The sequence below is a fragment of the Girardinichthys multiradiatus genome, chromosome 12 (genome assembly GCF_021462225.1).
Source record: "Girardinichthys multiradiatus isolate DD_20200921_A chromosome 12, DD_fGirMul_XY1, whole genome shotgun sequence".
Taxonomy (NCBI): domain Eukaryota; kingdom Metazoa; phylum Chordata; class Actinopteri; order Cyprinodontiformes; family Goodeidae; genus Girardinichthys; species Girardinichthys multiradiatus.
The window spans coordinates 26,152,964-26,180,351 of record NC_061805.1 but is presented as its reverse complement, the minus strand read 5'-3'; the positions used below and the strand labels follow the sequence as shown (position 1 = coordinate 26,180,351).

Here is a 27,388-nt window from a genome sequence, read left to right as displayed (position 1 = left end):
GTTTTTTTAATGTAATGATTTGTTTTTTAAAACTCTGTCATTGATTGAATTTTATTTTATTTTATTGTTTTGCTTTTTTTTTTTTTTAAAGCTACTCACATCTAACTTTTCACAAAGTTTAGGATTGTGTTCATGGGCATTTTTGAGGAACGCATGTGTCAGGTCAGACATGGATGTTGGACAAGAAGGCCTAACTCACAATCTCTGCTGTAAAGGGGTTACTTCGGGTAGATGTCAGCTCTACAGGTCAGCGTCAGCTACGTTCTTCAACACCAAACCTGCTCATCCATGTCCTTATGGACCTTGCTTTGTGCACTGGTGCACAGTCATATTGGAACAGAACGTGGCCATCACCAAACTGCTCCCACAAAGATGGGAGCAGGAAATTGTCCAATTTATCTTGGAATACTGCAGCATTAAGGGTACCTTTCAGTGGAACTAAGGGCTGAACCCAACTCCTGAAAAACAGCCATGCACTGTAATCCCTTTAACTCCACAGACTTTATACTTGATACAATCCAGTCAGGCAAAGCGCTGATCTTCTGGCAACTGCCTAACCCAGACTCATTCATTGGACTGCCTGACAAAGTGGCATGATTTGTCACTCCAGAGAACTCGTCTCCACTGTTCTGGAGGCAAGCTTTACACCACTGGATTCACCCTTTGCATCTTCAAAAGGTTTGCGTGTACAAAACCACAAGCAAACCTGTTTGCGTCCGCAAAGCTGATCTGCTAATGAGGTGCTAATCAGATTGCGTGTGTAAAATCAGTGGAATAGCGGGCGCAAACCTTTTACAGTGTTTGCCTTAATGACCCAAATGCGGAAATTTATGGGAGAGGGATATGCAAATGTCATCCCTTACCACCCGCAATGTGATTTATCAAACCTGAAACGAATTGTGGGTGCTGTTTTTGCATCTAGATTTAGCACGTTTGAAATGCAGGTATTAACCAGGACACAAAAATGTCTGCTGTCCCTGTGGCCAGAAGGAGGCATAGATTGCAGAGCAATTGGAGTTGGATCAGTTGGATTACATTTTTTGAATGTGAATATACACCATGGGAGGGTTAATACAGTAAAACATTATATTGTGTCACCAAATATCAATCTTAAACAATCAAATACGTTGTCTATTGTTAAAATATTCCCAAACCCCAAATATAAAGCATCTGCTCGCAGAGCAACTTCACGCTCAGCCTTCAGCATGCGCAATTATGCACTCAGTAGCACCTTGCGCAAGTTAACAGACAGGGGAACTAATCTCTTCAGGGCAGAGGCTGCGATGACAAACCTGCTGCTGGGAATAGTGTTGACAAAAGTTAACTAACTGTAACAGTCCAGAAAAGCCGTAGCAGAATGGAACAGAAGGAAAAAAAATCAGCAACTAGATCATTAATAATGATGCAGCACAACAACCCCAGCATGTTTCAGGCGCCACAGCTTTTGTTCGCTTTTCCTCTTGTTCCGCTGGGGGCAGTAGCAGCCAGCCAGTAGCACCACAGTTGCCGGTATTCTCAATCAATTGCACTTTGTTATAATACCACTAGTAGTTGACTGGACTATTTAGTAACAAGGAAATGTCACAGCTGGATTTCTACAGGTGTTATCCTCTCACAGTACCAAACTGGAATTCACAGAGCTCCTGAGGGTGACCCATTCTTTCACAAATATTTGGAGAAGCAGTCTGCATGCCTAGGAACAGGTTGTTGCGCAACAATTTCCTCGTGCTTTCAGTTTATACACAAAGCTGAACTCTGCTAATATCCTGTTTGCTCCCATCTACGTCTGTATGGATGCATGAATATTTCTCCACTTTCTTTTTAATCAGCTTTTTAACTTTTTTGAACAAGAGCTGCAGGAAAAGTACTTTGTCCTTGGCTGTCGATATGGTCTGCTTATTTAAAGTGCCTTTTGTTGAAGACGTTTTACTGAGAGCAGTATGGCAGTCCATACTGATTGAGGCCTGAGAGACATGAATGTGAAGAGTGAGGGGGTGGGTGCTTTAATACTGAACACAACAGTGTTGTTATTCTCATCACTCCCTCCATTGTGAGAACGGCTTTCAAGTGTAGTTAGCCTGGTTTGCATAGAAATAAAAATATTAAAACAAAATCTGAAAATATTTTTCAGATTTTCTTTTAACAAAATAGGCTATTGCATGTTTTACATTGTAAAATGTGGAAAATGATGCATGCACCAACAAATAATTAACAGCCCAGGTCACTGCCTCATTTCTCTAATAGTGTTTTAGTAGACCAAGTTCCCATCGTGACATTTCTGTAGTTTTTCTGTCTCACAGTGACCAAATCCCTGGCTCCCAAAGTCAGGCATTCTCTACCATCTATCTTCTTTAAACCCTCTCTTCCACCCACTGTTGCTCCATCCTTGTTTGTTCTGGTTAATCATCCAAGCCCAAAGGCCCCCTATTACTGCTGCAGGCTTCCCATCATGCATGTACATATGCCAGAGAGAAAGAGAGAGAGAAAGAGAGAGTGGGGAAGAACTGCACTATTGTCCCCTGTCCTTGGTCCAATCTGCTTCAACAAAAGCCCAGGGTATGTCGTTTGATGGACTCTTGGAGCCTTGACAGGGTGAAACTTTACCAGGGTGGCTGCTCGGTCAGTCCTACCCTGTAGTGTACCAGCCTGGATGTGAGTTCGATGGATGATGGGAGTGAAAGGGACAAGGAGAGAGGGTGGCAAGAGGGAATGTCCTAATCATGCAACATGGCTGCAATGAAGTCATGCCCTGTAGTTTAGTCATTTCATTTCAACATTCTAATGAAATGGATGAATGTTGTTGTTTCTGATTGATTTTAATATATTTGCATGAACACTGCAAACCAACTGTCAGAAAAGATGTGTCCTCTTTTTTTCATAGCAAGTCAGGGTTGTGGAAATTAAAGCTGAAAACACTGCCCTGTCCAAACACACCAACGTCTGGTGTTACTATTCTTGTGTTGCTCCAAAGAGCTCTTGAGTAATCACAGTTTAGGAAAAGGCATAACGTTGAGTGAATCTTTTAGGAAGGTTGTATTATTTTAAGATAGCATTAACTAGGTTTAACCTAGGAGTACTTTGAAATAGCTAAATGGTTTATTTTTCAAACATGATCAAAGATTATTCTAAAGGGCCTCAGAATATATCTGTATATCAAGAAAAAGGAAATTCACAGCTTCCTGGTGCTTTTTTCATCTCAGATGTGTTGCGTATAGTGCTTTGGTTGTGAAATACAAAACTAATGCCTGTCCTGTAGATAACACTAGAGACAAGTAGCTTTCTTTTTCCTTATTCTACAACAGTGTTTTATCCATCTCTTTTACTGAAAATGATTTGCCCCCTACCACTCTAATACTTTTGTGACTCTTGTGCATGTGCGCAAATTCTTATGAACACTTTTTTCTCTTTCGGGTGTTTGTGCAGGGATCAGATTTTAGGATTTGGCAGCTTATCCAGCCTTGCACTTATTGTAACCATGCTTTTATTCTGATTATTTTTTTTTTTTCAGCCTGACAGACTCAATTTCTTCCCAAATCATGTTGCAAACCAGTGTGCATATAACATATGTTTCTAACTTCTTACTCCAATTTGGCCACAGTGTTTGATTCAGAAAGTTGTTTGCATCCTGTTGATCTTATTGTAAAGATGAGATGTGAATTTGTGTACAGGGAATGCCAGAAAGAGTCCTTGGCAGCAATCGCTTTGTCGTGGACTTTGTACAGGAAAAAAACACAGCTAAACACAAAAGCACTGACCCAGGTGTGCTTTCTATGAGAACTAAAAAATAAAGAACACAAAGTTAATAGGGGATAAAGCTTTCTTGGAACATCCAGGGAAATCTAGAACTGCGCAACACAGAAGCACCGGCCTAGGAATACTCTCTATAGGTAGGAAACCACAAAGAACACAGAATGAAAGACAGCAATAGCTTTGACAATGGCTTCATCCAGAAAAGACATAACACTAAGCACAGAAGTGAGCCCCAAGTACTTTCCATTTGAAAGAAAAATTAAGATCACAAAGTAAGTAGCAGAAATAACTTTGTCAGATGGTCCCTATAGGAAGGAAACAGTTGAACAAAAAAGTGTTTGGAATCATTAGCTTCCTCAGTGATTTAGTTCATCAAAAAGATACGGCTAACCTTAAAGCACCTGCCCATGTGTACCTTGTTTGGAAGAAAAAACAGAGAGGACACAGTGTAAAACCTTCAAGTAAAGGCAGCAACAATTTTAAATCATTCATAAATGCAGAGTAACAAGAGAAAAAGAAGTGAAGTAGGGAAAAGTTCTCAATTATTAGTGTCCTCCAGCAGATTAAGCCTATAGTTGGCTCCTCTGGATTTCCAAAGCCACTTTAACTTCTCAAAAACAAACATAAGTCTGGTCCTAAAATAACACTAGTCTGAATCATGGACAAATTGGTGATATTTTGACTTCTGTATCAAAAAATTGACTAAATATAGTTTTTTACTGTTTTCTGTAGTGAGTGAGCCATATTGGTTGGTTATAGCCTTAAGGACCAAACAACAAAATCTCATCATTAATGGGTGTTAGCTGTTTCGTCAATACAAGTATTGTGTCTAAATCTTTAATGCTATTTAAGCAGAAGATTATTGTTTTGCGATTTCAGAGAGACGGGAATTTGTCTCATTAACCTTCGCACTTACCTATCCTTCTCCATTGTTGCCTCAGGTCAAGTCTCCAACTCTGACAGGGCTGAGCGATGACTCTGGCCGTACGCTGACCTCGTCTGATTTTAACCTGCGAAGCCTGGCCCCAGACCATAGGGTCGAGAGATTGCTGGCCTTCAGCAACCATGAGGAGCTGGATCGTTTCAATCAGGAGGCGCGGATGGAAAAAAGACATCCTGAGATGTTTGCGCTTTACCCGCCACCTGATGAGGTGAAGCATTTAGTATTTAACTCTTTAAACAGTTCACATGTCAAAATCCACCAAAGCGATTAATTGAGGTTGTGTTTGCATCACAGTAGATCAGACTCATGCTATACAATGGATCTTATGTAACCTATTTAATGGGTACTGAACTCTAACCCTAACTGTAACCAGTCCTGAGCTAGCCTTTTATTTCCACATCTGCAGAACATTGAACATTTAGGTCCAATGTTCATTAAAATCTTATCAGAGCTTAAATTTTGTTAAAACATGGGCCAAAAATTTATTTTCTCCCAGACTGTTTACATCTGCATTTCTTTCATTTAAGTTTCTGGGTTTTTTTTGTTCCAGGATGATGCGGTGGAAATCCGGCCTATTCCTGACTGCCCCAAAGAACACACTGGGGATCGCATCTTGATCCGATGCCAGGCCATAAAGTATGTCATACATGTTAATAATACTGTGGGACGGAGAACAATCCTGTCATTTCATCAGCTGCTTTCTGTTCTTTGTATAAGATGGACATAGGGCCAACTGTTGCTTGTATTAAATGAAAATATTCAGTCACCATTTTATGCATAAAAATAATCTTTTCTGTTTTATATATCATACACTAATGCATTTAAATCTCATTATTATTTATGAGTCTGAGTAAATTTTAAAAAAAGCATTCATTGACAGACAAAGTGGTATATCAGGGAGTGCTGTGTGGAAGGGTTCCTCTCCAAAAACTAATTATCCCTCCCCTTCTTTGTGGGATTTTCTCTCTGACTTTCAATCGCCCACCCCGCAACAAACGCACACACAACAAAAGCACTTTTTCTGCCTTAAACGCTTCATAATGCCTGTCCCTGTCTGAGTTGTTTGGCTACATGAAACTTTTTTTGATTGCTCAGTTCAGCATGTCATCAGTTAGTGGTGGATAATTAGTTCCTTCCAATCATGACTGCGGTTTACAGGGATAAAATATATTCTGAGCTTAAGTATGAAACAGAGTTCCACATTTTGGCCATAATTAATGTGTATTTCCTTTTCTTCCTTCACTTCTAGGTTTGAAATTGACATTGAGCCCTTGTTTGCCACCATGGCCTTATATGACCTGAAGGAGAAGAAAAAGGTAAGGAAGCTCCTTCTCTTGGAGGAACCAGACGCTTGTCAGATGTTGCATTTTTACCTCTATTGAAGCACCACTTTTGTTGGGCAAAATATAATAGTCTGCATGTTTAGTTATTGTTCTCATGTCCACATTAAATACATTAGTATTTAATCACATTAATTCTAAGACTAATAATGACCATTTTATTATATCCTGCAAAACTGTGATGTAAAGATGGGACTGGGGCAGAGGTTTCACCACAGCTGGAAAACAACCTTAATTGTTCCATTGGAACCAGAGCTCAAATGGAACGTTTAAAATCAAAGCATGTTCATGGGTTAAAATGGTCCAGTCAAAGTCCAGACCTATATAAAGGGTTAGGGATCTGCAGCATCAAAAATGAATGTTCACAGATGCTTTCCATCCAATTTGACGAAGTTTGAGCTACTTTGCAAAAAAGGATATGGGAAAAGGTTTAAGTTTCTATCTTAGCAAAGCTGGTAGAGACATTTCCTAAAATAACTGCAGCTATAGTTGCAGCAAAAGGTACTGACTCTGGGGAGCGAATGCAAATGTGTGAGTTTTATTTATAATTTCTCTTTGCGCTTCACAATTATGTACTGCTTTGTATTGGTCTCTCACTTAAAATCCCTTTGCACCGCAAAGTGGAAAACACCAAACCAGAGCTGTCAGTCTTGTGAGAATTGGACGTTTTTTTCGGATGTAATTCATCTTTGTTAATTTGAACTTGTGTTGTTGTTTCAGCTCATAATGTCTGTTTTCACACAAACTCTATAAATTTGCAGAGGCAAATACCACAAAGTGAACCTTTTAATGTCTGATGTCAGTCAATATGACAAAACAAAACAAACTAAATTATGAGCTGTTGGAAAAATAAGAAATACAATTATACTGTATGGCAATAGGTAAAAACAAATTGCTTTTAATTAATTTGATCAGTTCTTTAGACAATATGGCCAAATACATAGCTTTGAATGAATGACCATCAGTGTCAAAATATTCATAAATGAATAAATAAGCTGAAATTGTATTTTTTGGCTGAATATTTTTTGGGAAGAATGGAATGGAAAGATTATGTGCTCTTTGATCTCTAAGATTAGACTTAGATTTTACCTTCTCAGTCGTTCTGCCCTCATGCTTTTAATGCTGCTCTGCCTGACTAATAGCTCTAAGATACTCCCAAGGGTAAAGACAGGGAAATTAAAATGATCAGCACAAAAGGAGATTGATAATATAACTGATTGAGACACTGTGTGGAAACCTTAACACACAGTTCCTTCCACCTTTATTGCACCCTCACCCCTTTTCCTGGCAGGTCTGCAAATAATCAATTGGGATGTGGACAGGTATTTTGCAGACTAGGTGATATTCTGAATGACTTAGCAACTCCTAGGTATTAATTTAAAAATGGATCAGTTACAATAATTTTAAGTGGGAATTTTAGGACTTCCAATATATGTGGCAACTGTACTATTTTAACACCACCACCACCACCCACACACACACACATACACACACACGTACGCACACACACACTCATACACACACACACACACACACACACACATGTACACACAGACACACATACCTAAGACTTAAAAAATTATGTTAGAGGTTGTTTTTCAATGATATGATGCTACTGCAAAAAGAGTCTTTACCAGGAGTGCCAATAAGTATGGAAGATTCTTTAAGTTCAAAAGAAGATTGTAAATCTTCAATGTAAAGTTGCAGTTCTGCTGCTTTTAATCTCACCATGTATAAACAATCCTAAAGACAATGACGTTGTCTGAATAGGCATTATGACCTTTCATTGTGTGCTGCAGAGGGGAAATGTGTCTTTGTAGAGGTGAAACAACTTCCTGCCTATTACTGTGAGTGAAGACATAGGCAGACTGTTAAAAATACACGAATCATGTCTCTGCTGTCTTGCTTCATCTATATATTTCTACATTTCTCTTTGGTGCACTTGTTTAGCTTGCACCTCAACAGCCATCTCTGTCTCCTGTGTAGTGATTAAAAATAGGTTTCTGTTTGGGTTTTTTTCATGCGCGTCTCTCAGGCTTCATTTCATTTGTGAAATCTGCAGCAGATGTTCGTAAAATTCCACTTCATACTCTGGGTTATTAAAAAATGCTTTGGCCCAATAAGCGGCACAGGAGATTTTACATTAGGCACGCAAACAAATCAGTTTATTTTAACAGCAAGAAAGAATAATTGTCTACAAGTATTACCTATTGTGATTGATGGTCTTTGATACTTTGTATTAAAGTTTATTAACAACATATTTACCATTCCTTAAGAACATTTCTCTACAGTCAGCAGTATAAAGTCAGATTAATAGAGTTGAAACATAGAAAATTAGTAGGCATGTCTCAGATGTTTTTTCCCAGTTTTCACAAAGATCTGTTTTGATTGAAGCTGTTAGAGGAGGATTGTGCTATGCAGTTGCTAATCTGACAGCACCAGATGTTCTTCGTCTGACAATGCAAAGCTTGTTGGTGCAAGGCGGACACATAACGCTGTGATTAGAAGTGATGTCATGTTGAAGAGGGGTCGTTAAATTTCATGTGTCTCACTTCATCGCACTTTATTAGTGATTTATAATTATGCTTCACTCTGAATATTACCATTGTGAACACTTTGCTATTGTTTAACATGTTTACACTTTTCATGAGTGAGTGAAGGATGTTCAACTGTAGAAGCTTTTCCAAACTTTTCACACACTAAAGTCTGAAAAGTGTGGCATGCAGATTTATTCATCACTTTTAGTCTGATACCCTGAAATAAAATCCAGTGCAACCAATTACCTTCAGAAGTCACCTAATTATGGAGGTTGCATGCTTTCCCATTGCTTGGGTTCTGTCTGGGTACACCAGCCTTCTCCCACAGTCCAAAAATAGGACTTTGTGGTTAGTTGGACTCTCTAAAACTGCCCTTAGGTATGAGTTTGTGTTTGTGTGTGTGTTTGTGTGCTTGGTGTTTTTGTTTTTCTCTGTGATGAACTAATGACATGCCCAGGGTACACCCTACCACTCACACAATAAATGCTAGAGATAGGTTCCAGCTACCCCGCATTGATAAGCGGGCAAAAAAAATGGATGGATGGATAGGTGGCAGGTTTGGCTTGTTGGAGTGTGCGCTGCTCTGGTCAGTGCAGCAGGGTTCCTGTGGGATGTGCAGTGTGATAGACTGAGGTTAAAAGCCCTGTAGTGAATAGAATCACATGACTCACAGCAGGTCCAGCCAGATCAGGATATACAGTTTTCTTTCTGCATGCTGGCTGTTTTAAAACAGAGAAGAGAAACTGTAGAGTGCTTTTAATCATATATTTGATTCTGCTCTCACCCACCTTGTTCAAAATAGCAAATTTATTCAGCTTTTCTAACAGGGTACTCTTTTCTCTAAATAAAGATCAATGTTGCATTCTTTTTCTCATCTAGATATCAGAAAACTTCTATTGCGATCTCAACTCTGAGCAGTTTAGAAACTGCTTGAAACTTCACACTCCACATGTGGATCACTCCACCCTGGCTAGATCTGGCATCTTCTCAGTCACCTATCCTTCGTCTGATATTTACCTGGTCATCAAGGTAAGAAAAAAAGTTATTCCCCTTAGACAATCATAGGGAAAATAGCGAAGGTCACTGGTTTTAAATAGCCAGCAAAGTTATAATCTAAAATATACTGTGCACCGTGTAATCTAATGCATTGTGAAACCTTGCCAGCAGGGTATGGATTTTTTTGAGGGGGGTTAAATGTTTTGAGCTTCTCTGATTACTTGTGTGCTTCCTGTCTGTGTCAGATTGAGAAGGTTCTCCAGCAAGGAGAGATCAGTGACTGTGCTGACCCCTATTTAACAATGAGGGAGAATGACTCCTCAAAGGTAAAGTTGCAGAGAGATCTGTTTGTTGTGTCACCAGACTCACTATACAGAAATATGCTGGTCCCTTGGCATTTATGCTTTTCTTCCCCTGGTTAATGCCAATGCTTGCTGTGGTTATAATTTTTGGCTCTGAATTTAAAAAGTAATGAATTGTGGATTTGTTTTTGTGTGTGTTTTTTTTTAGAACAAGGATAAACTTGAGAAACTGAAAGGCCAGGCGGAGGCTTTCTGCCAGAGGCTGGGTCGCTATCGCATGCCTTTTGCTTGGGCAACAGTTAATATCATGGACGTCATCTCTACTGCTACTTTAGACCGTGATGTCACAGATTCTGACAGCATAAAAGGAGGTATGCATGAGTTTATCTTTGAGATTAGAAAAGAAGCTTGTCCTAAAAACAACTTGCTCCTTACAAGAGTATTTTTTGGGAGATTTACCAGCCAATCCAGATTATATCTTGTTTTAAAGGAATACCAAATATTTTTGAGCACAGATTCTTAATGCTTCACCACAATATATTGTCCAGATATCTGGATCACTTTTCACGTGACTTATTGTTAGAAATTGATGACTCTGAATTAGCATTTTAAAAACTGACCAATTACATTTTTCCTTCACAAATGTTCTGTCCACTCTTCATAATTGACCGTGACAGCATATTGAGTGAATACAAAACAGGAGAATGGACAGGTGGAAAGCTAATAGGAAAGTGTCAGACCAAAAAGGTTTCTGAAAGTCACCTCCTAAAACAAATGAATAAAAATCCAGCAAAGACCAGACACAGGAACTAATGAGATGTGGAAATTTGCGCAATGCCAAGATGCACACAGGTTCGCTGTTTGTACAGTACAGACCAAAGGTTTGGACACACCTTCTCATTCTAAGAGTTGTCTTTGTTTTCATGACTATGAATATTGTAGCTTCACACTGAAGGCATCAAAACTATGAATTAACACATGTGGAATTATATACTGAACAAAAAAGTGTGAAACAACTGAAAATATGTCTTATATTCTAGGTTCTTCAAAGTAGCCACCTTTTGCTCTGATTACAGCTCCGCACACTCTTGCCATTCTGTTGATGAGCTTCAACCTGAAATGGTTTTCCAACAGTCTTGAAGGAGTTCCCAGAGATGCTTAGCATTGTTGGCCCTTTTGCCTTCATTCTGCGGTCCAGCTCACCCCAAACCATCTCGATTGGGTTCAGGTCCGGTGACTGTGGAGGCCAGGTCATCTGGCGCAGCACCCCATCACTCTCCTTCTTGGTCAAATAGCCTTTACACAGCCTGGAGGTGTGTTTGGGGTCATTGTCCTGTTGAAAAATAAATGATGGTCCAATTAAACGCAAACCGGATGGAATAGCATGCTGCTGCAAGATGCTGTGGTAGCCATGCTGGTTCAGTATGCCTTCAATTTTGAATAAATCCCCAACAGTGTCACCAGCAAAGCAACCCCACACCATCACACCTCCTCCTCCATGCTTCACGGTGGAAACCAGGCATGTAGAGTCCATCCATTCACCTCTTCTGCGCCGCACAAAGACACGGTGGTTGGAACCAAAGATCTCAAACTGGATTCATCAGACCAAATTGGACTCATCAGACCAAAGCACAGATTTCCACTGGTCTAATGTCCATTCCTTGTGTTCTTTACCCCAAACAAGTCTCTTCTGCTTGTTGCCTGTCCTCATCATTGGTTTCCTAGCAGCTATTTTACCATGAAGGCCTGATTCACACAGTCTCCTCTTAACAGTTCTTCTAGAGATGTGTCTGCTGCTAGAACTCTGTGTGGCATTGACCTGTTCTCTAATCTGAGCTGCTGTTAACCTGCGATTTCTGAGGCTGGTGACTCGGATGAACTTATCGTCCGCAGCAGAGGTGACTCTTGGTCTTCATTTCCTGGGACGGTCCTCATGTGAGCCAGTTTCTTTGTAGCGCTTGATGGTTTTTGCTACTGCACTTGGGGACACTTTCAAAGTTTTCCCAATTGTTTGGACTGACTGACCTTCATTTCTTAAAGTAATGATGGCCACTCATTTTTCTTTACTTACCTGCTTTCTTCTTGCCATAATACAAATTCTAACAGCCTATTCAGTAGGACTATCAGCTGTGTACTGTATCCACCTCCTGCACAACACAACTGATGGTCCCAACCCCATTTATAAGGCTTGAAATCCCACTTATTAAACCTAACAGGGCACACCTGTGAAGTGAAAACCATTTCAGGTGACTACCTCTTGAAGCTCATCAACAGAATGCCAAGAGTGTGAGGAGCAGTAATCAAAGCAAAAGGTGGCTACTTTGAAGAACCTAGAATATAAGACATATTTTCAGTTGTTTCACACTTTTTTGTTCAGTATATAATTCCACATGTGTTAATTCATAGTTTTGATGCCTTCAGTGTGAAGCTACAATATTCATAGTCATGAAAATAAGGACAACTCTTTGAATGAGAAGGTGTGTCCAAACTTTTGGTCTATACTGTATCTGAAAAAAATTATATACAGATGCGTTTGTATGTATAGGTTCCACTTTATCGGTGATTAGAATGTCCAGCATTAAAAACAGCATGTATTCCACAGAAGAAAAACTCTCATATTAACTCTGATATTTCCACAAGGCTGTCAACAACTCTAGCCTTTTCCATGTCAAACTGAGGTCAAAAGGACAAAGCAGAGTAACTTTGTTGTACTCTTTTTAGCTTTTCTGTTATCTGGTTAAAGTTTTGCTCTCTCTCGCTCTCTTGCAGCCTGGATAAATGTCTCAACAAGTAGGAAATGTGGTTTCTTTTGGAACAGCTTTGTGCATCACTGTGGTTCCTCTGAGCAACAACTTTGAAGAGATTTGTTGTTGGAGCAGCATCATAGCATTTATTACAGTGCATTTTCTGACTGGAAAAGATCAGATATTTGAGTTTTCAACCAGATGCTCATCGATCAGGTGGAAAACTGTAGATTCCAGTCAACAGCTGATTTCCTTAGTGCATCTCTAGTATTTTCTCATTACCTCATTTGTCCTTTACCAATAAAACATAAGAAGCACAACCACATTTACACTCATTCAACAAATAATTATTAGATACCAGAAGTATAAACCTTTTAATTTCATTGGATAATTGGTGATGTGTCTTCCTTTTAATGAAGAAGATGTTAGGTCAGTAATGATTATGGCCTTGCATTTGTATGAATTTCCATAGATTTATTGAGCTGACTGACTCTAGTAACAGTACTTTCAGTTACAAGAATGAGCGCTTAGAGATGGCTCAGGTCAGATTTGCTCATGTTGTTGAGATTTCTCCCGGGATGATATCGTGCAAACCCGCTAAAACTTGAATCTATTTAATCTATTGAACTCCGTTCTTAGTGTTTTTAATACTTTTCTCACATGTATGTATGTGTGTACAGTCATGTAAAAAAATCGGGCCCCCTATAAATATTTTGTTATCTCTAAAGAAATGTTCAAATATCCACATCTAATCATTTCTTTATCTCTGGAAAAAAAAATATTCAATTGCGGGTCAAATACAAATTAACATTGTTTTAACTATTCAACAAAAGAAACAGAAATGGTTATTCTATCTAAACATACAGGGGTTGGACAATGAAACTGAAACACCTGGTTTTAGACCACAATAATTTATTAATATGGTGTAGGGCCTCCTTTTGCGGCCAATACAGCGTCAATTCGTCTTGGGAATGACATATACAAGTCCTGCACAGTGGTCAGAGGGATTTTAAGCCATTCTTCTTGCAGGATAGTGGCCAGGTCACTACGTGATACTGGTGGAGGAAAACGTTCTCTGACTCGCTCCTCCAAAACACCCCAAAGTGGCTCAATAATATTTAGATCTGGTGACTGCAGGCCATGGGAGATGCTCAACTTCACTTTCATGTTCATCAAACCAATCTTTCACCAGCCTTGCTGTGTGTATTGGTGCATTGTCATCCTGATACATGGCACCGCCTTCAGGATACAATGTTTGAACCATTGGATGCACATGGTCCTCAAGAATGGTTCGGTAGTCCTTGGCAGTGACACGCCCATCTAGCACAAGTATTGGGCCAAGGGAATGCCATGATATGGCAGCCCAAACCATCACTGATCCACCCCCATGCTTCACTCTGGGCATGCAACAGTCTGGGTGGTACGCTTCCGTGGTTTTATGTTTTTTGGATACAATCCGGGTTAGCACCCGAACATCCCTTTCAGACAGCTTCCTCTTGCGTCCACAGTTAATCCTGTTGGATGTGGTTCGTCCTTCTTGGTGGTATGCTGACATTACCCTGGATATCGTGGCTCTTGATACATCACAAAGACTTGCTGTCTTGGTCACAGATGCGCCAGCAAGACGTGCACCAACAATTTGTCCTCTTTTGAACTCTGGTATGTCACCCATAATGTTGTGTGCATTTCAATATTTTGAGCAAAACTGTGCTCTTACCCTGCTAATTGAACCTTCACACTCTGCTCTTACTGGTGCAATGTGCAATCAATGAAGACTGGCTACCAGGCTGGTCCAATTTAGCCATGAAACCTCCCACACTAAAATGACAGGTGTTTCAGTTTCATTGTCCGACCCCTGTACATATATCCATATATGTTATAAATATCATCACAATCTGATAAAATGAGCTGGAACATATCATCATACACCGGCGAAAATCTGTCACTATGCATCAGTACCTAAGTTAATATTAGTTCATTGCATTTTTTGTTCCTGAAGGTAAATCTAGCAGCATGGACCGGAGAGTGCAGCTTCCCAGGAGGAACTCTGAGCGTTTCAGTAACATGGAGGAAGCGTGTTATAATGTTCACACCTTCAAACCTGCAACCATCACTATAACCACAATCTTCAAACAGGTTAGACAGCCACCCTCCTCCAAACAAGACACACAAATCAGACTTAAAAAGAAAACAAAAAAACTGAAGACATAAAGGACCTCACAAAGAAAATGGCGTGTTCCAACTTGCCCATGTCCCACTGTGAAAAACAAAATGGGCATAAACCATTAAGCTCTTCTAATGTTTCTGCATTGTAGTAATATATTTTGATATCAGAGCTATATTAGATCTTCTTATTTTTACCATTTATGTAAATTGATAAAAAATACATATATATTGTGCGTGTGTATGCATTTCAGGAAGGGGATCGTCTAAGTGATGAAGATTTGTTGAAATTCTTGGCTGATATTAAGAAAACCTCAACTCCGCAAAGAAGAATCAAGACAATACCAGGTTTTTTTTTCTTTGCATTTAAATATTTGATCTGTTCATTGGTTGCAGCTGTTTATTGCTTCCTTCACAGAGAGTCAGGAAGAAGAATACAGCTCAATAGTCTTTATCTGATCACTTCACTTATTAAGATTCAGTTACACGTATATAGCATAATAGGAGATGTGTACAAAATCCTTCTTTGAAACCTTTCTTTTTCTTGTTTTTCTTGGCTACATGCTTGGTCATACTGTTAACAAACTGATTAAAAAGGTTTTGCTAAAACAGGGTTATTGATCTGATCTTGTTCATGACCAGAAAGGGAATTTCCCTTAAGTGGAGGCTTTTTTTTCCCTTAATAGTGGGTTTCTGGACTGACGGTTGTAAAATAAGTTGTGCTGTATTTACTGTGTGGTATACCCATACTTAAAATGATTGTGTCTTCCAGGTGGTATTAAACTGGACATGTCTCCAGTCCACGACACGCCGCAGGCCTGTCTGTCCACCGAGCTCATCCCGCTCATACCTGTGGCTGAGAAAAACATCCGTCCCATTAAAGAGGTGCTGGAGTTCCCCTCCAGTGAGGTTTATGTCCCCCATAACATTTACAGGTGGGTTGGACAGTTGTTATAGGCAACCTTTTGGACAGCTTACAGAATATGTTTTTAAGAATGTATGACGGCGGTTGACAGAGAAAGGAAAACTGCTTTGTAGTATGTGGTATGATGCTCGAACAGGGATGATTGCTCTTGCAGATTTTTTCTCATAGATGTAGCAAGAACAGTCAAGGTTCTGCCTGGGCTTTTTCTGCACGGAGTTTGCAAGTACTCCCCGTGGATGCGATGGTTCTCCCCGGGTACACCGGCTTCCTCCCACAGTCCAAAAACATGTTAATTGATCTCATCTCCCTTATGTTTGAGTGCATGTGTGCATGTTTGTTTGTCCTGTGTGTCTCTGTGTTGCGCTGTGATGGAATGGGGAACGGGGACTGGGTCCAGGGGTCACCACGCCTCACTCAATAACCACTGGAGATACGCATCAGGTCCCCCGCGGCCCTGCGTTGATAGGTGGAAATAGATAATGAATGGGTGGATGGACATTTCTCTGATGTCATTTTACCACCAGATAGCTAAGATATATCTGCAACAGCACCGCCATCTAGTGAAGTGTTTTGTAACTACTTTCTTCCACATCCAGGTTTCTATGGATTTCTTTTTGAGTAGTGAACAGGAGGTCTCACCATCATTCCCTCTTTTTCTCTAGGAACCTGCTTTTTGTCTACCCCCAGAGGCTGAACTTTGTCAACAGGCTTACATCAGCAAGAAACATCACCATCAAAATCCAGTTTATGAGTGGAGAGGACCCAAGCTGCATTCTGCCTGTGAGTGCAACTGTTTAAAATCATCATAGAAAGTCCACACATTGTAAAATGCATTCATGATTTTATCTATCTTTATGTTCATGTTCATTTTTAGGTTATTTTTGGAAAATCCAGTGGTCCTGAGTTGTTACAAGAAGTTTACACACCTGTTACATACCATAACAAGCAAGTACACATTTTTTCTACATTCCAATGTTCCTAAATGTTGTTCTTCATTGTAATGTGTAAAAAAAAAAAAAAACTAAACAAAACAAAAAAAAGTATGTAACCACAATGGCCAAAACTTGGAATTTGTAAGAGATTCTCCAGTTTATTAGCATGTATGTTTTGAAATGTTTAGCCCATTGGGCAAGTTAATTTCTCAGTTATTCCTTTATTTTTACATTTTGTAACATGCTCCCCTTTTAATAATCAACTGCTTTTCATTTTTTCCCTTTTATATTTAAAAAATCAGTATTTTAGCTGTTTTAAAAAAATAAATGTATTATTGTTTTTAACTATTTATGATTTCCAAAATAATTTAAAAATTCCAGTGACTTTTGTCTTTCTTTCTACACTTTCTGTATGACTTCTTTGATAATGTCTTATTTGATTACATCAGTGATTTCTGTCATGTGAAAAGTATGTGCATCTCACTTCTCTTCCCTTCCGTTCTCACCTATCGTCTTTTCTTTTGTGTGTTTTGTGTTTGTTTGTTTGTTTGTTTTCTTATCTCTCTCAGGTCTCCAGACTTCTATGAGGAAGTGAAGCTTTCTCTTCCAGCTCGTCTGACGGAGAGGCATCACCTGCTGTTCACTTTCTACCACATCAGCTGCCAACAGAAACAGAACCAGAGTGGCAACTGCGAGACCCTCATTGGATACTCTGTGAGTTTTTATTACTTTATCAAAATTTATTTAACTGACCTTCTAATAATTTTGGTGTTTGCCTATGTTGCAGTGGCTGCCCATACTGAACTGTGACCGGCTGCAGACAGGGCAGTTTTGTCTACCAATCGTTTTGGAGCGACTCCCTCTCAACTACTCGCTACACACTCCAGAGGTTCACACATTTTTACATTACATAGATGGATAGATAGATGGATAGATGGATGGATAGATCGATAGATAACATATTTTGCAGACTGAAATAATGCATTGTTCTGTCATGTTTTTTGTAGAAACTTCCTCCCCAGGTCCCTCCAGTCAAGTGGATGGAGAGCCACAAAGGGCTTTTCAACCTTGAGATTCAAGCTGTGTCATCTGTTCACCCTCAAGTAAATAAACATTTCTAAGTTTTACTTGTTTTACCTAGCTTCATCGTAGACCACATCCATCATCTTCAATTACAACCTGCTTGTTGTTTTTCGATACCTCTCCTTTTATAATGACATCCTTGTAACAATCATCTGTTTACTGCTTCAGGACAATCACCTGGAGCGTTTCTTCACCCTGTGTCATGCGCTGGAAGGTGGAACTACCTTCCCTGTTCGGATCAGGGACGAGAAGATTCCCGAGAACAAACTGGAGCACGAGCTGAAGCTCAGCATCATATCTCTGTCCTCCTCTAATTTAGAGCCTCTGGTGCTTTTCCTCCATCGGGTGCTGGATAAACTCTTCACCCTCATCATGCAGCCCATGGTTATTGCTGGCCAAACGGGTGAGGCATCACTTAAAAATATCTGTTTTTCATATTTTAGTCGTAGTATAAAAAAACTTTAATTACGTTTACTTGTCTTTTCTAATTTCTAACCATGTTTATGTACATGCTTGTGCATGTGTCTCCTTTTTTTTAGCCAATCTGGCCCAGATAGCCTTTGAATCAGTGGTGTCTATAGTCAACAGTCTTCATAACAGCCAGGAGCTGTTCAGGGACCAGCTGGGAAGGAATATCCTCTTAGCAACCTACCTTTACTGGGTGTTTCGTCTTCCTGATCCCCCCAGAGATACGCAGAATGCAGGTGATGTCCTATACATCTATGAGTCAGAGAACTGCATTTCCACAGTCTCCAGAATTGTAATTTTAATGTTTTGTGGGAACATGTGCTCAGGTCCAGCAGGTTCAGTTCCTTCATCAGACAGTCGTTACATGACCATAGGTCCGGCTACCGCAGCCAGAGTCGGCAGCATGCTCCTCCAGTCCAGGATCCGCAGCAGCAGCAACCCCGACATCCCTGCTCAGCAAGCTTCTGATGAAGATGCAGAGATCACAGGCATTCTGTCTGCCACGGTAATCATGAATTTATACCAAACCAGATGGAAATGATTAAGTGTTAAAAGATAAAATCATTACCAGAGCTACCTCAGTTTTCACTGACGACATTTTTTACCAGACTACATACAATGGCAGTGATGGCCCCTCCAAAATATGTATGCGTAGAGTGATTGTCTATTTAGAAAACTAATTTGTGCCTAAGCTTCACTGGCTGATGTCTTGAGAACATCTCTACAACATGATGCTGCTGTCCCCATACTTTACATTTCGGGTGGTGTTCTCAGGCTTAAAAGTGTCCCACTTTTTAATAAAAAGGTTGCGATGTTCACTGAGGTTGATCATCCAAATTTAAGTTTTAAGAGATCACAGACAGGTCTCCAAAATTAAGATCTTTGTCCCTGAGTACATTAGCAAAGTCTAATCTGGCTTTTAATGTTGCTTTTGAAGTAATGGCTTCTTCCTCATTGGGTAAACTTTAAATTCTGTGTCAGTAGAGGTCTTCTTTCACAGTGGATAATGACACTCTCCCTCACAAGGTATTTTGCTTTTGCATTTCTTGGACACAGAACCCATTCGTCCTGATCAGACTTGGTAGGATTGTTTGAACAAATGGATGTGGCATTTTCAGGCATCTCGAAAAGGATGAACCAGACTTGTTGGGATCCACATTTCTCTTCCTGCTATTTCTTTAAAATGTTCCGTGATGTCACACAAGGAAGAAGTATGTTTGAGATGTTGCCTAAAAGTGTAACCACAAATGTGCCTCTGTTTAACTCAAATGTTGTAAATGATCGTGTCATAAGCTCATAAAGCCATGACATCATCATCTGGTCACCCCACATTGTTTGAAGCCATATTATTATTGGTGTATGCGAACATATGACTTTAAAGAAAGCAATAAAGAACATTCTCTCATAATTCTGGCATTTAGTAATTAGAAATATTCCTGGTAAACCCAACTGACCTAAACAGCACGGGCTTATTCTGATTGAATGTGAGACAGTGGGAGGAAACAAATCTTAGGTATGTTTCCCACAGTGTATGTAAATATCTGGTTCAGTCTGTAAACATGCAGGGCTTGTTCGTTTATGCTGAATTTGTTTTTCCTCCTGACGTGGCATTATATTAATAGGCCATCAGTCCACCACTAATGAAGTCATCCATGAAAGTTTGATGGAACATTTTTGTCTGCAGGGCCACAACTACCCGGGCAGCCGTGTGTCCACTTATGTGGAGGCCAGCAACTTTCAGAACTTTGCAGGAAACACCAGGCCATCCAACAGGAAGGTACCAACAGGAGAACAGAGAGACTGCAAAACATAAATTCTAGTGTGATATGCATGTTTCCTTCTTATATCAGAAAATAAAATTATTATTGGGGAAAAGAGCAGAGGAACAGGATGCAGTAAAGAGTGTTCAAACAGCAGCTACTGGTTACCGGGGGATATTTTTCCTGGGGGGATTTTCCTCTTCATACTATATAATATTATTATCAATGCCTTTAAGGAAACCAAAAAATAACTGCACTCTTTACATTGGACGAGGTGACGACCTTCATTGAGGACTTGCTCTTTTGGGAAATGACAGCTCTTTATTTGAACAGGGTTCTTGTGAAAAAATTAACAACTCCAGTCTGGACAACTATGGACCTTTGACATGGAAAACATGTGGGATCCCTGGATCACGGTCTCCTGTTTGTAGGAGCCTTGTAACCTAATATCTTTCAAAACATTTAAGGAAAATCTCTCTCTAAACCAGATCATTGTGGACTGCACAATCCTAAAATACGCTTGGAGCAACTTGTTTCCATGAGAGAAAAAAACTTGCAAGAATTGTAATTCCTTAGCCAAGCTAATTTAAAAATTATATATCAAAAGGGATAATTCTTATAATGTAACATTTGATGTAAGATGCAAACCAATGAGATTGCATTAATAATGAATTACTTTGGACCATTTAATTAATGGTCAAATTCAATTAATTTATTTGCCGTATCAAATTACGGCAAATAAATTTGCAGCTTGTCAGGAAATATGAGGTTGTTAATTTTTTCCTACTTTTTCTAAAGCTTTGTGACTAGTGTATATAACATACATTTAAGCAGTTTTTTTCTTGTTTTACTGCTTATTTGTAAAAACATGTTACAGAAATATGCTTAAGTGTACTGGGAGAGTGCAACATTTTACTCATAAAATACCAATAAAGCAAAAACTTTTTATTTTGTTGCAGAAGTCTTGTGAAGTCCAGTAATGTGGAAATTAGGAGCTGATTTTCACCGTAAAAAGTGTTTTTTGTGGAGTTTGCAGTTGTTTTGCATTTATGCATGTGTTAAAGGGAACTCAGACTTAAATGTAATTTATGAAGACAAGAGCTGTCAGCATCCACTTCCGTCTGTTAGCCACAAGGTGGGAGTGTAACACTAAGGACAGTGTGATTGGTTCGAGTTCAGTCAACACTGTGTTCTGATCCTTTAAGTTTTATTCAGTTATGCATGTAAGCAGAGGCTCTATATTTCAGTATATTTTGTATATCTTCTCTCTTACAGCAATTTCACGAGGAGCTTGCTCTGCAGATGGTTGTCAGCACCGGTGTGTGCAGAGAAAATGCTTACAAATACGCCTGGTTCTTCTTTGAGCTGTTGGTCAGTGTGATTTGTTTTATTTTTTTTATTTTTATTATGGTTAATGGCAAATGGGTCAACAAATAAAAAGGATTCAAATCAAACAGTGACATTATGGATACCGGTAGCCACATTTTCGGGCCATTTTTGAAATGGAAGTTATGGCTGTCCATCCAGGATAGCATAGCCTGGGGGGCGCCATGGAGCAAATGAAAAAGAAAAGAAAAAGTTATCATTTGCACAAAATGGAGTTTTCAATTGATCATTTGCACACCGGTTAAATCGGAATGGGCGCCTTTAAGAGTATTGCTGTAAACCACAGTTGGCTAATACTGTCAAAATTGGTGTATAATCTGTAGCTTGAGATTAAGCACTTAATTAAAGGAGTTTCTTTTAAGGAGTCACAACTGTAATTAACTATCCTTTGTTGAAATTTCTTAATTATTTATAATAGTCAGACCTAAACTGGAGTATTTTAGACGAAACAGAGATTCTTTAAATCACAATTTAAAATTTGTCAATCCTTTATTTTATATTGGTCAATTTTCCAAGGTTTATATGCATTAGGACAACCTTACCACGAACGTGAAAAGCACAATATATAGACTGGCCGGACCTATAGCAGATGCTACAAAACACAGTTTATATCTGAAACCAAATTTATACACTATATATTTTTTCTAAGTATTGTTAAAATCTAGAAATCAGATAATAAGCTACATATCATATTATTTATATTTTTTGTCAGAATGGGCTCGATTGAGTCAGTTGCTGTCCGGTTGGTTGTGTGTTGTTTTTTGGTGGCTAAAAGAGGGCCTTGCCTTACACCATTTATTCAGAGTTCACCTCTGATAACAGGAGAGTTTAAAGGCTCTTCTCGATCCAATTTTAAATGGCTTTCCAGATTATTATCTGTATCAAAGTTAAGGTGTTACTACACTCTTAAAAAGGGGATGCCAAAAATGATTTTTAATACTGTTTTATTAAATCTATGTGGCGTGTGCCAATTCCTTACCCCAACTGTGTGTTTACTCCATGTATTTGTTTTTTTTTTTCTTCTGATGTGTGATTCCTGTTTGTTTCCTGTGTTTTGTGTAAACAGGTGAAAAGCATGGCTCAGCAAGTGTCTCAGCTAGACAAGTACAGTGTCCCTCGAAGGAGCCGCTTCTCTGACAGATTCAAAGATGACATCACCACCATTGTCTCCGTGGTCACGGCAGAGATTTGCACAATCCTGGTCAAACAACAAAAGGTGTTAAAAATATAAAATAAGACAATTAACATCTGGGCCAACTGAAGCAGATCCCCTCGACTGGTGTCCAAAAAATGTTTAATAGAGGAACCCTTCTGCTCTCCTGCATTGGGCTGTTTGGGTGTTCATCTTGTCTGTGTTCTCTAAACAACAGGGAGCTGAAAGTGCTAATTAAATTTGTCTCTGTGGTACCAAAAGCTCAGCTTGCTCAGCTAGATGTTGGCGAGATCCGGTCAGCGCAGCTTACTGATTGTTGTTTGTTGACGGTTGTTTCAGGAGGTAGAGCAAGCAGAGAAAATCAACATCAGTCTGGCTTTCTTCCTGTATGACCTGCTGTCCCTCATGGACCGAGGGTTTGTCTTCCAGCTTGTGAGAAACTACTGCAACCAGGTGAATTAGCACTCAGACGCACACAGAAGCATTTAGGACATTTTAGATTTAATATGTACAATTCATATGCCAAGTGAGAGGCTTTCAACATAATATTGACAATTTCTGTTATTGTTTACCTTTAGATGTCAGCTAAGAGTGTTTCAATGCCGACTTTGATCAGCATGCGTCTCGAGTTCCTGCGAATCCTCTGTAGCCATGAGCACTACCTCAACCTGAGCCTCTTCTTCAGCAGCCCAGCCTCTGCGCCTGCCTCTCCATGTCCGTCCATCTCCTCGCAGGTGTGCCCACTAGAGTGTACAATTTTGCATTTGTAACTAAGGCCATTAAGTTTAGTGCAGTCATAAAAGAAAACAAGTGTTTTTTGTTTTTTTTCCTGCACAACACATTATGGCTATCTGATTATTATTGAAAAGTTCATTTATTTCATTAACTCAATTCACCAAGTGACCGACATTATATAGATTATTTAGAGGATGTTCCATTTACAGCTAATACAAACGTGACATTTCAGATTACAATATTACATCAGACCAATAAAAAAACATTTTTTTAATACAGAAATATGGGCTTAATGAAAAGTATATTTAATACTGACTTAAAGGTTGTTTTCAAATGGTAGTTTTAATCTGAAAAATGGGCCTAATCAGAACGCACATTATAATTTGCTGAGATGTACCTATACCTTACTTTATTGAATTGAGGGAATGTAAAGGAGAAATCTGATCATTCAACCATTAATATTTAAAAAAAACAACTGCAGAGACTGCTGGCGTCTGTCTGTTTCCCGCTCATTTCGTTGTTTTATTCTGTTCAGAGTTCCGGCTCCTACCAGGAACAGCTGAGGATCCTGGCTCTTTTTGATCTTTCTCAGGAATTCAAGCAACAGCATTACCTCACCGGTCTGCTCCTAACAGAACTTAGTGCGGCACTTGACATGGAGTCAGAGGGGTACGGAGGAACACTGTCAAATTATTCCCATCTGTTCTCTGCTGCTTTTGTACTTTTCAATTCAAAACCTGCATTCTGCATGTTCTTCAAACGATGAAATGTTTCACTTTTTGTCACGTTACAACCGACAACCTCTCTGTATTTGACCTGATGGACCAACACTCTGTAGTGGATAGTTATGACCAAGCCAAATATAAATATTACGACCTGCATGCATAACTCTGTGAAGCAAAAAAAAAAACTAGCTCTGCGCACCTCCTTGATGACACCATCCCCATGACGAAACGTGGTGGTGATATCGCCATGGTGGGGGGAAGCCTTTTTTTCAGCAGGGACATGGATGCTGCTTGAAGTTCTTAGGAAGATGAATGGAGCTAAATCTTGGGAAATCCTGTAAGAAAAGCTTTTAGAGGTTACAAACTTGGCAGGAGGTTCACCTTCCAGCAGGACAACAACCCTAAACATGCCACCAGAGCTGCAGTGGAATGATTTAAAGCATATTCACGTGTTGGAATGGTCCAGTCCAAGTCCACACTTCATTTTAAGTGAGAATCTGTTGAAAGACTGTAAATTTATTGTTCACATATATTGTCTATTTATTCTGGCTGAGCTTGAGCAGTTTGGTAAAGAAGATTGGCAAACATTTCAGTGTCTAGATGTGTAAATCTGGTAGAGACGTACTCCAAAATACTTGCAGTCATAGTTGTTTAAAAAGATGGTTTTAGAAAGTGTGGACCAGGTAGCTGATTACAAATGCACAGCATCCTTCTCTCATTTTTATCTGTAAAAACATTGTAAGCCATCATTATCCTTTGCCTTCACAATTATTACCCTAGTTTCTGATGGTCCATCACGAAACATCCAGATATGCTTTTCACATTTGTGGTTGTAATGCGAGGAAAGTGGGAAAGAAGTCAAGTGGCGGGACTTTTGCAAAGCATGGTTTCAATCAAACTGATTGACATTTGTTTCTGTGTTTTCAGGGGAAAGGTTCAAAGAAGGGCGATCAATGCAATTTACAGCTTGCTGTGTTCCCATGATCTGGATGATCGCTGTGTTAAATCTGAGGTTAGAGCCAAGGTGGCCGCTCTCTACCTCCCCCTGGTGGGGATTATTATAGAGTCAACCAACTACCTGGATTTCACTGGTATGTGGAAAAGTATCATGTTATGGGTTGGTGGCCATTTTTTTTTTCTTCAGTATTTTAAATAAAATACAGTAAAGTACTCCAAGCTTTGGCGATATAGATGGTCTGGAACTTGCCATTAAAGAGGTTTAACGAGGTGAAAGGTTAATGGGATGCCTTTAATCAGCAATTAGCCACAATGAAATAACTTTGTTTTTGTAAATAACTGCAGTCTTTCTCCAACCTGACATAAATGTGTTGATGGTGGACTCTTACATCTGTTTTACCTCTAATGAAGACACAGCAGTGAAAGACCTACAGCTGTAACTCCTCTCACTTGAAACATGTCCGGCTCCTGTTTGTCTTTTTCAGTTTCTGACACACGAGCCGGCAAAAACAAGGCCGGCGATTCCGAGGACGACCTTGAAAACGTGCCGCCCATCAATCAGTCTGTTGCCATGGCGATTGCCGGGAATCCCTTTAACACGTTGGGGCGTAACGTTCTCATCTCCATGGCATCCCTGGTAAAGTTTATTCTCTTTAATTTCTTAATTATAATGACTGTTGCAAAATGTTAAATGGTTTTAAAACTTCTGAAAGGTTCCGTTTTGTGAGTGGTTTGCTTTCCAACAGGTGAGCCGCACAGATGCTGATTGATTAGCTGTCAAAGCCACACATGCACTTCATCCATCCTGCAAAAAAAATCCCTCACACACTCATTCCCATAAACACGCACATCTGTGGGAGATGGTTTATGGCCAGGCATTGCCAACATAAGTGAACAGGGCCGTCCTCCCTGACAAACACATCCATCAAGCTGTGGCTGCATCAACAACGGCACAGGCACCAAAACGTCGCACTGCCATTCTCTTCCGCTCCAGACCATGAATCAGTTCCCCCTGTATGTTGTTGCGAGAAATGCTGTTGTGGAAAGAGCGGTTTTCATGCGAACGAGCCGCCGACCTGGTAGTCATCAGAAACCCGAGGAGCGGCAGCTTGTTCTTCATATGCAGGCAGCTCGCCTTCAAAGAGAATATTCATGAATCATTTAGTCAATCCAGAGGAGAAATGTTAATGCACATTTTCAAATAAACAATGTCATGTTTTTGTTCACATTCAACGGTGTTTAACGTCGATTCTGGTGAGTGTCGGCTCAGGCCAGCTCTAGTTAAAAAGAGACTCGGGTAACCCGGTTGTAGGTGGGACGCACAGGGCAGCGGGAGCCTAATGGCTACATTTATCAAAACTGCCACATAATGAAGCAGCAGTAGTCATCCACAGCAGTGATTCATCATCACACGAAAGAAACTAAATTAATCTGCAGTAGATTAAAGGCCCGTTGAGATGGGGAGGAACCATGCTTCTCTGAAACCAGAATGAAAGAGCTGACCAATCACTTCACATTAGGGTTTGAAGAAGCTTGTAAATGATGTATTATTACATACACTTACTGATATAGCCCCTTTAGAAAGGGGAGTGTTGCATGATTATGATTTGGGTTACTATTAAAAAGGATGCACCAGAGATCATGCATGGATAGACTCATGTCTTATGAAAGCCAGCTGGCCCAAATGGGGATAAGAACCAGATAATACAAAATAAAAAGGTTTCGGGTAAAAATACACAACTAAATTTAATTCAAGATGAGGTTTAAGCATTTTTTAAGAAAATGTATCTCCATAATTCCTATAAACACTTTGCTGCAACAAAAAAAAAAAGAAAAAAACCTTTTATGGCATTTTACATGGGTACAACATGGGTTTGTTTGATGGTGTGAAATGGAAGAAAGAGAAGATTAAAAGACAACGCGTAAGTTTGAAATGGGGGTATGAATGGACAAAGGTGCAAATTGATCCAGACGTCTTATCCGCCAGACAGACAGAGCCAACTAATGACTCCAGTCGAATTCAGCTGAAACACATGCATACAGCTGCAGTCTGGGGGCTCTTCAGACAAACAACAATCTGAAGGAAACCAGTGGTAACTTTAAGTTCAAGTTTTAAGAAAATAAATTAATAAAAATTACGTGTTGACTAAAGAAACTGTCAACCGCTTATTACAGCACGCGTCATTGATTGAACTTGTTTTTGCCCTTAGCAGCTCTTCCTTTTCATGTATTTTATTTGTACCTGTCTTCTTCTGTTCCCAGCAAGGTAAATCTGTTGCTACCCTGGCTGCAGACACCAGTCGCCACCTACTGGTTTGTTTCCTCTGGGTGATGAAGAATGCCGATAGAAACCTTATCCAGCGCTGGACCGTGGATATGCCTCCTTCACAACTCAATAAACTGCTGGAGCTTCTCACTATATGCGTGTCTTGCTTTGAGTACAGGGTCAGTTATGGATCCTACTGTTTTCTTAATAGTGCAGATGAGAC

The 27,388-nt window shown here is 39.6% G+C and overlaps 1 protein-coding gene across 2 annotated transcripts in view; it reads left to right on the top strand.

Annotated features, from left to right (window-relative positions):
* The window catches only part of dock8 (dedicator of cytokinesis 8), an 86,003-nt gene that overhangs the window by 32,301 nt on the left and 26,314 nt on the right, over positions 1-27,388 (top strand). For both annotated transcript variants that reach the window (XM_047381371.1, XM_047381372.1), the window contains 26 exons: positions 4,692-4,901; positions 5,244-5,329; positions 5,943-6,009; positions 9,450-9,599; positions 9,812-9,892; positions 10,077-10,239; positions 14,612-14,748; positions 15,030-15,123; positions 15,548-15,710; positions 16,363-16,480; positions 16,575-16,645; positions 17,202-17,346; positions 17,420-17,521; positions 17,640-17,735; positions 17,884-18,118; positions 18,255-18,419; positions 18,510-18,688; positions 19,868-19,960; positions 21,219-21,314; positions 22,396-22,545; positions 22,822-22,935; positions 23,061-23,216; positions 23,753-23,886; positions 24,870-25,033; positions 25,385-25,536; positions 27,162-27,344. In XM_047381371.1, coding sequence (XP_047237327.1) covers positions 4,692-4,901; positions 5,244-5,329; positions 5,943-6,009; positions 9,450-9,599; positions 9,812-9,892; positions 10,077-10,239; positions 14,612-14,748; positions 15,030-15,123; positions 15,548-15,710; positions 16,363-16,480; positions 16,575-16,645; positions 17,202-17,346; positions 17,420-17,521; positions 17,640-17,735; positions 17,884-18,118; positions 18,255-18,419; positions 18,510-18,688; positions 19,868-19,960; positions 21,219-21,314; positions 22,396-22,545; positions 22,822-22,935; positions 23,061-23,216; positions 23,753-23,886; positions 24,870-25,033; positions 25,385-25,536; positions 27,162-27,344 — 3,504 coding nt within the window. The remainder of the gene's footprint in view (positions 1-4,691; positions 4,902-5,243; positions 5,330-5,942; positions 6,010-9,449; positions 9,600-9,811; positions 9,893-10,076; positions 10,240-14,611; positions 14,749-15,029; positions 15,124-15,547; positions 15,711-16,362; positions 16,481-16,574; positions 16,646-17,201; positions 17,347-17,419; positions 17,522-17,639; positions 17,736-17,883; positions 18,119-18,254; positions 18,420-18,509; positions 18,689-19,867; positions 19,961-21,218; positions 21,315-22,395; positions 22,546-22,821; positions 22,936-23,060; positions 23,217-23,752; positions 23,887-24,869; positions 25,034-25,384; positions 25,537-27,161; positions 27,345-27,388) is intronic.